Here is an 8,393-nt window from a genome sequence, read left to right on the forward strand (position 1 = left end):
AAAAAAAAAAAAAAAGTCAGAAGACAAGAAATGATGGTAGGACTATTTCAACACTAGGCTCAAAAGCCCTGTTCACTCACCTCCTCGTTTCTAATCATCTATTTCCAGAGGATGGAGTTTGAGCTCCAGCTCCACCCTTATTTACTGGCTTCCAGACATGGGCAAGTTACTTCCCAAGTCTGAGTTTTAGACTCCTCACCTATAAATGTCCCCTATAAACTCCTCTGTATAGCTTGGCACGGTGGCTCAAATCTGTAAGCACTTTGTAATCCCAACCAAGGCATGTGGATCCCAGACTGGGCAACATGGTAAAACCCCATCTCTACAAAAAAAAAACAAAAAAATACTTAAAGTATAAAAATAATAATAATAGTAAGTTAGCAATGTGTGGTGGTGGTGCATTCCTGTAATCCCAGCTAGCTACTGCAGGTGGTGGAAGCTGAGGTGGGAGGACTGCTTGAGCCCAGGAGGTGAAGGGTGCAGTGAGCCGATATCACGCCACTGCACTCCAGCCTGGGTGACAGAGTGAGACCCCATATCAAAAACAAATAAATAACATCCCTGTGTATCATGGTATTCCTCACTTGTAAAACAGGAATAAAACCTCCTAACACAAAGGATTCTTGTGAGGACTACATAAGAGAATATTCAGTATAGCCCCTGGCATAGAGCAGAAACTCAATCACGATTAGGCAGAGTACTGTCCTTCACTGTGGTTTTCCACTTGAGATGCAGCAAGGCCACCAGGAGAGCTTATTAACACAGAAACTCTGGGGTCCCACCCCATGGTTTTTGTTTGTTTTTTAAGACAGAGTCTCTCTCTGTCACCCAGGCTGGAGTCCAGTGGCACAATCTCTGCTCACTGCAACCTCCGCCTCCTGAGAAGCAGCGATTATAGGCGCCCGCCACCACGCCCAGAAATTTTTGTATTTTTAGTAGAGATGGGGTTTCATCATGTTGTCCAGGCTGGTCTCGAACTCCTGACCTCAAGTGATCTACCCACCTGAGCCTCCCATAGTGCATACATACCTCTAATCCTAGCTACATGGAGAAGCTGAATCAGGAAAATTGTTTGAACCCAGGAGGCGGAGGTTGCAGTGAGCCGAGGTTACGCCACTGCACTCCAGCCTGGGCGACAGAGTGAGACATGAGACTCTGTCTCAAAACAAAACAAAACAAAACAAAACAAAACAAAACAAAACAAAACAAAACAAAACAGAACAAAACAAAACAAGAGTTAGCTATTGCTGGCCAGGCATGGTCGTTCAAGCCTATAATCCCAGCATTGTGAGGGGCAAGATGGATGGATCACTTGCACTCAGGGGTTCAAGACCAGCCTGGCCAACATGTTGAATCCCCTCTTTACTAAAAATACAAAATTAGCTGGGCATGGTGGTGGGCACCTGTAGCCCCAGCTACTCAGGAGGCTAGGACACGAGAATCACTTGGACCTGGGAGACGGAGGTTGCAGTGAGCCGAGATCACACCACTGCACTCCAAACTGGGCGACAGAGTAAGACTCTATTAAGAAAAGGAAGAAAGAAAAAAAAGTTAGCTATTCCTATTACAGTGGTGCTTTTCTTCCTGCATCGAACATGCCTACCTTCGTTCGCTCTGCTTTTCGTCAGAAGGACCCCGATGGGCCCCGGTCGCCCTCTCGGCTCAGTGCTGGGGCTGCGTGAGCGTGGGAGCTCGCTGCTGCGGCTCCGGGGCCCCCGGGAGCGGCCATCGTGAGGGGCCCCGCGCCTGTACTCTGGGCTGTAAGCCCGGTCGTAGTCCGGGTCGTAGGCCTGGTGATAGGACCGCTCGTAGTCCTGGTCAATGCTCCGGCCGCGGCTGCGGTCACGGTCGCGGTCCCGGGATGGCCCAAAGTCGTGGTCCAGGCCCCGCTCCAGGCTCCGGCCATGGCTGCGGTCTCGGGCGCGACCATGGTCGTGGTCCAGGCCCCGCTCCAGGCTTCGGCCGCGGCTCCGGTCTCGGCTGAGGTCCCGCTCCCGGCTCCGGGCCCGCTCGTGGGGACGTCCCCTTTCCGGACTGTCCTCCCAGCTGCGGCTGCGCCCCCCATGGCTGCTCAGCCGGCTTCTCTCGCTATACGCACTGCGGAAACTTCTGCCGTCAAACTCGTCCATCACCTCAAAAGCCCGGTCATCCTGATCCAGGGGAGGGCTGGCTTGCAGCGGGGCCACCTGGACCTTCCGGGGCCTCTTGACCACCTGTTATCAAAACAAACTCAGTGTGGATGCAGGATAATCATAACTGAACGTGGAGAAGGCAGTGGTTAAGAGCCCTGGCTCAGCTTTCAGTGAAACTGTATCCCTGTGGACTCACTAAGGTTCAGGTTCCTCATCTGGAAACGGAGAATAAAAATCTCACAGGTTAGAGTAAGACAATGATGGTGAAGCTCTGAGTACAGTGCCTTGAATTAAGGTAATAAAAAAATAGTACCTCCAAAATCTGCTTCTACACAAGTTTGAAAAGCCTCAGAGGCCCAACCAAACCACTAAGTTATAAAACTCAAACAAAAATCCAGAAAGTGTGACATTCTATACATAGCTGCCTGTGGGGAGAGGGGGGATGAAACGTTGATTGATGAGTACAGTACATGGTCCAATAGAAGAAATAAGACCTAATGTTAGCTCTGTAGCATGATTACAGCTTACAGGAATCTGCTGTACATTCCAAAACAACTAGAAGAGAATAATCTGAATGTTTGTACCATAAAGAAAAGACAAATATTTAAGGTGATAAATATTCCAAATACACTGATTTGAATTTCACAAATCATATGAATGTATTAATCACATCCACCCTGTAACTATGCATTATGCATAAATTTTAAAAACTGTAAGGAAAAGAAGTCAATGCCATTTTTATTTATTTAATTTTTTATTTTTTATTGAGACAGAGTCTCACTCTGTTGCCCAGGTTGGAGTGCACCAGGTCACTCCAACCTCAGCCTCCCAGGTTCAAGCGATTCTTGTGCCTCAGCCTCCCGAGTGGCTGGGACTACAGGCGCACACAACCATGCCTGGCTAATTTTTCTATTTTTAGTAGAGACGAGGTTTCACCATGTTGGCCAGGATGGTCTTGAACTCATGACCTTAGGTGATCTGCCCACCTCCATCTCCCAAAGTGCTGGCATGAACCACTGAGCCCGGCCCAATGCCATTTCCAAAGTGGGAAGTGGGGAAGAGAGGCAACAGGAAAGAGGGACTCTTCTAGATTAAAAGAACTAAAGAGAGAATGATTATATGCAATGAGTGAACTCTGGATCCTGGATAGGGAAGAAAACAACATCTATCAAAGACATTTTGATGGCTAGTTGTGGTGGCTCACACCTGTAATCCCAGCATTTTGGGAGGCTGAGTTGGAAAGATTGCTCGAACCCAGGAGATCAAGACCAGCCTGGGAAACACAACAAAATCCCATCTGTAAAAACGAAAAAGACATGTTGAGCTATGGACTGCATATTAGATGACACCGTAAAGTTATTACTTTTCTTAGATCCGATAGTAGTATTATACAGATGAATGTCCTCATTCTTAGGAAATGCATGTGAAGTAAGTAGAAATGAACTGTCATGCCTGTAACTTTCCTTCAAAAGGCTGGCCAAAAAGACATGGGTGTTGGCTGGATGTGGTGGTTCATGCCTGTAATTCCAGCACTTTGGGAGGCCAAGGCTGGCAGATCACCTGAGGTCAGAATTTTGAGACCAGTCTAACCAACATGGAGAAACCCTGTCTCTATTAAAAATACAAAAAACTAGCTGAGCATGGTGGCACATGTCTGTAGTCCCAGGTATTTGGGAGGCTGAGGCAGAAGAATCACTTGAACCTGGGAGATGGAGGTTGTGGTGAGTTGAGGTCTCGCCATTGCACTCCAGCCTGGGCAACAAGAGTGAAACTCTGTTTAAAAAAAAAAGGCATCAGTGTTTATATACATATAGAGACCAAGTAAAGATGGCAGAATAGTAATGTTTTAGAAAAGAAATGTTTATTACACTGATCTTTCCACTTTCCTTTTTGTTTGACAATCTTCATAATATAAAGTTGAAAAACATTGAATACCATACATTTGGGTATATCCCTACTAGTATTGCCCCTAAGCAACTTTATTACCATTCTCATTTTGCATGTCTACCTGCCCCACTGGAGTGAACACACCTTGCAGCACAGATTGGCCCCAGGGCCTAGTGGCATCCAGTTCAGCCAGTGAATGAATTAGTGAATGAATAGATGAATGAAGACTACAGACTGTCTCCTAATGAAACTCTTAATCTCTGAGGATATAACACACCTTCTTGTTGCCCAGGCTGGAGTGCAAGGGCACGGTATCCACTCACTGCAACCTCCGCCTTGTGGGTTTAAGCCATTCTCCTGCCTCAGCCTCCCGAGTAGCTGGGATTACAGATACGCGCCACCGTGCCCGGCTAATTTTTGTATTTTTAGTAGAGACGGGGTTTCACCATGTCAGTCAGGCTGGTTTCGAGCTCCTGACCTCACGTGATCTGCCCGCATCAGCCTCCCAACGTGTTAGGATTACAGGCGTGAGCCACCGTGCCTGGCCAGTTAATACCATTTCACCAGTATTCTGAATCTAGCTAATCCTCTTAGGGAACAATTGCCTAACTTGGTTCCTAAGGAAAACTCACTCAGATCAGGGAATCACTGGCCTCAGGAGAAGACACAAGGAAAGGCAAGAAGGATAACTTACACACATCTTCACACCCTCCAAAAGTACTGAGGATCCAAGAACAGCAGTCCTTAGGTTACGTAATTCTGTCAAATGCTTAAAAGCAAGGGGTAATTTTCTTCTGGGCAAAAAAACAAATGCTATTGAGGCGAGCTGAAAGCAAATCCAGTACTTACAATAGCAGCGACCTTCCCACTTTTTCTGAGCTGCTGAACTGCAAACGAATGAAGCACATCCTCCATGGGGGTGCCATTGACCATGACCACTCTGTCATTTTCTCTGTAAACAAGAAATAAAAATGAGTCATGAAAAACTCCCATCTATTCATTGTAAATCATTTATCTAGGCACAAATAGAAGCCGCAAATCGACCTGAAAGGCTTTCTAAAGGGCTCAGTGTTTGGTGGCGCCCAAGGCCCAGTCAACTTGGACTGAGATCATCCAAGAAAAGGAACTGGGAGCCACACAGTTCAATTCTGAGTGTCTAAATGGAAATCATTAGGGAAGAGACAGGCCTGATTTCCCCGAACCACAGGGTCACACCAGGAGGTACTTGATGATGGTGAGGTCTGAACACCTAAAAAAAAACATAAAAAAAAAACTCTAAAAAAAAAAAAAAAAAAAAAAGTCCCCTATTGCCTGGGGTGAACTGTGGGCTTCAGAAAAATCTAAAACCACTCCCTCAAAGTAGGTGCATTCCATTTGTGCTTTTGTGCAGGAAAAGGGCCAAGAGCTTGTGTCAGATTCTTAAATAAATTTTGAGACCATAGAATCCTATTGCTCCAGTTCATCCCAAACATTACTTTAAAATTTTGCATTTCTCCATATGAAAAACTACTAACTTTGATAAGACTATAGAGGCTTTCTTAACTATAATTTTATTTTTTAAGAGGCATGCCTTCCCTCTCTCCCCCAGGATAGAGTGCAGTAACATGACTCATCACAGCTCACTGCAACCTCAACTTCCTGAGCTCAAAGGATTCCCTACCTCAGCTTCCAGAGTAGCTGGGACCCGAGTAGGTGCATGCCATCACAACAGGGTCTCACTATGTTGCCCAGGCTGGTCTTGAACACGTGGCCTCAAGCATTCCTGCTACCTCAGCCTCCCGAAGTGCAGGATTATAGGCGTAAGCCACTGTGCTTAGCCCACAGAAGCTTTAAACACCAATAGAACCTAAACTTTTGAGCTATTTAGCCAATGCAGCCATACAGTTAGCTTTAGATTTTGTCCTAAGAAGTTATCCTGTGGGAATCGGGCATGCATCATTTAAAATGGCATTACCAGCCAGGTGTGGTGGCTCATGCCTGTAATCCCAGCACTTTGGGAGGCTGAGATGGGCAGATCACTCGAGGTCAGGAGTTAGAAACCAGTCTGGTCTTTTAGATTTTTAGTAAAGAAACCCTGTCTCTACTAAAAATACAAAAATTAGCTGGGTGTGGTGGCAGGCACCTATAATCCCAGTCACTTGGGTGGCTGAGGCAGGAAAGAATCACTTGAACTCAGAAGGTGATGGTTGTAGTGAGCTGAGATCGCATCACTGCACTCCAGACTGGGTGACAGAGAGACTCTGTCTCAAAAAAAAAAAAAAAAATTAATTAAAAAAATAAAATAAAATGGCATTACCTCTTCGGGCCAGAAAGCTGGCAGTTGGAAAACTTGTGGTTTTCCTATAGCAAATTTTCCCAACTTCCATATCCCTCTTACAAATAAGATAATCAATAAACCAAAGTCTCCTCATTAAATTCTTAAAGAATATAAATTAAGGCTGGGCTGATGGTAGTGGGTTATCAGAACTTATTAACATTAGTGTCACTAAAGTTGGTATACAACCCCTACTGCTAAATTTGACTGGCTTAAAAAAAAAAAAAAAGAATATAAATTAAAACAAATATAAACAGTATTGGGTAGACATTAGGGGTGAGAAGCACGCCAATTTAAAACTCCATGTTCAGAAATGATTCCTAAACCTAGGAGGGATGTTAGGAACTATCTTTCTATGGAAACAACTGCCCTCCTTGCTCCAAAGCTGGGGTGTTCCCAAGGTTTGGACATTGTTCAAACATCGTATGTGATGGCTTCCATTCCAGCTTGAAGACTTTTCAAATATTATATAAAAGTGTGTTGCTTTCTCTTTTTTTTATAAAGTGGATACCAACCAAACACCCTGTCTAGGGCCAACCAGTGGGGCTGGCAGGGGCGAGGGCGGACACTCACTGGAGCAGCCCATCGGCAGGCCCACCCGGCAGCACATCAGAAATGACAATTGACGTTTCTCCATTTTCAAAGTGGGGGTTGTCTCTGCCTCCAGACACTGCAATTCCAAATCCTCTTTTGGAATCCTGTACATCAGAGAGGAGAAATGTTAAAAATCCTTCAATAAGTGGCTTTCAGGATTTATTACAAGCACTCAATAAAATAAAGGTCAAATCAATAAGCAGAGACTGTTCAGGAACAGATGGGCTTACAGAAACAAATGAGAAACAAAATAAAGCACAGTCATAGTCAGCTGACAGGTTTATAAAGGGAAATTCCTTATCTGAAAGAAACAGCCTGTGGAGGCTGGAAAGGATAGATAGTGCAAACTGGAGTTATCACTAGGAGCTGGCAGGGAGAGGAAACAATGTCTTCGGTCCAAATAGGGATGTACTGTTTGAAGTGTCAACTGTACTTCTTTGCATCATGCTGGCCTGAGCTGGAACAACTTCAGTAAAAATGAAATCTGTGCTAAAACTGTGTATTTTTTAACTTTCAGATTTTCTTATTGCATTTTTTTTTAAGAGACAGTTTGGATCTGTTGCTAGGCTGGAGTGCAGTGGTGTGATCACTGCTCACTGCAGCCTCAAATTTCTAAGCTCAAATGAGCCTCTTGCCTCAACCTTCCAAAGTCCTGGGATTACAACAGGCAGCCACCGTGCCTGGCCTGTACTATAAATATTTTTAATTCTTCTGTATGTTATGATGGTTTGACATCTTTAAAAAAAACTTTCTGCCTAGGCACACAGCTCATGCCTATAATCCCAGCATTTTGGGAGGCCAAGGTGGGCAAATTATTTGAGTCCAAGAGTTCGAGACCAGTCTGGGCAACATGGCAAAACCCTATCTTTACTAGAAACACAAAAAATTAGCTGGTCATGTGCCCACTAAAAAATTAGTGGTGTGTCCCAGCACACCTCGTGGGAAGAAAGGAAAGGCCTTGCTAGCAGCTAAAAAAAAAAAAAAAAAGGAAAAAAAAAACTAGTGGCGTGCGCCTGTAGTCCCAGATATTGGAGAGGCTGAGGTGGGAGAATCACCTGAGCCTGTGAGGTCCAGGCTGCAACAAGCCAAGACAGCTTCTGCACTCCAAACTGGGCAACTGGAGTTGTCTCTGAAAAACGAAAATACCCACAACTTTCTAGCTGGAAACAGACTACTCTTCCCAGTGCTAGCCAATCCTTTTTAATTTTATTTTTATTTATTTTTATTATAGATTTGGGGGTACAGGTGCAAGTATACTGTCTGATGCTGAGGTTTGGGTTTCTAATGATTCTGTCAACCAAGTACTGAACACTGTACCCAAGAAGTAGTTTGTCAACCTTTGCTCCTTTCCCTCCTTCCCTACTTTTGGAATTCCTAGTGTTTACTGTTCCTATCTTTGTGTCCCTGTGTACCCAATGTTTAGCTCCCACTTCTAAGTGAGAACATGTGGTATTTAGTTTTCTGCT

The 8,393-nt window shown here is 44.8% G+C and overlaps 1 protein-coding gene across 9 annotated transcripts in view; it reads right to left on the minus strand.

Annotated features, from left to right (window-relative positions):
* TJP2 (tight junction protein 2) overlaps window positions 1-8,393 on the minus strand; it is a 138,690-nt gene that overhangs the window by 34,119 nt on the left and 96,178 nt on the right. For all 9 annotated transcript variants that reach the window (XM_017543429.2, XM_017543432.2, XM_037743822.1 and 6 more), the window contains 3 exons: window positions 6,907-7,031; window positions 4,869-4,971; window positions 1,604-2,213 (listed from right to left, as the gene is read on the minus strand). In XM_017543429.2, coding sequence (XP_017398918.1) covers window positions 1,604-2,213; window positions 4,869-4,971; window positions 6,907-7,031 — 838 coding nt within the window. The remainder of the gene's footprint in view (window positions 1-1,603; window positions 2,214-4,868; window positions 4,972-6,906; window positions 7,032-8,393) is intronic.

The sequence above is a fragment of the Cebus imitator genome, unplaced genomic scaffold (genome assembly GCF_001604975.1).
Source record: "Cebus imitator isolate Cc_AM_T3 unplaced genomic scaffold, Cebus_imitator-1.0 Scaffold155, whole genome shotgun sequence".
NCBI classification, from domain to species: domain Eukaryota; kingdom Metazoa; phylum Chordata; class Mammalia; order Primates; family Cebidae; genus Cebus; species Cebus imitator.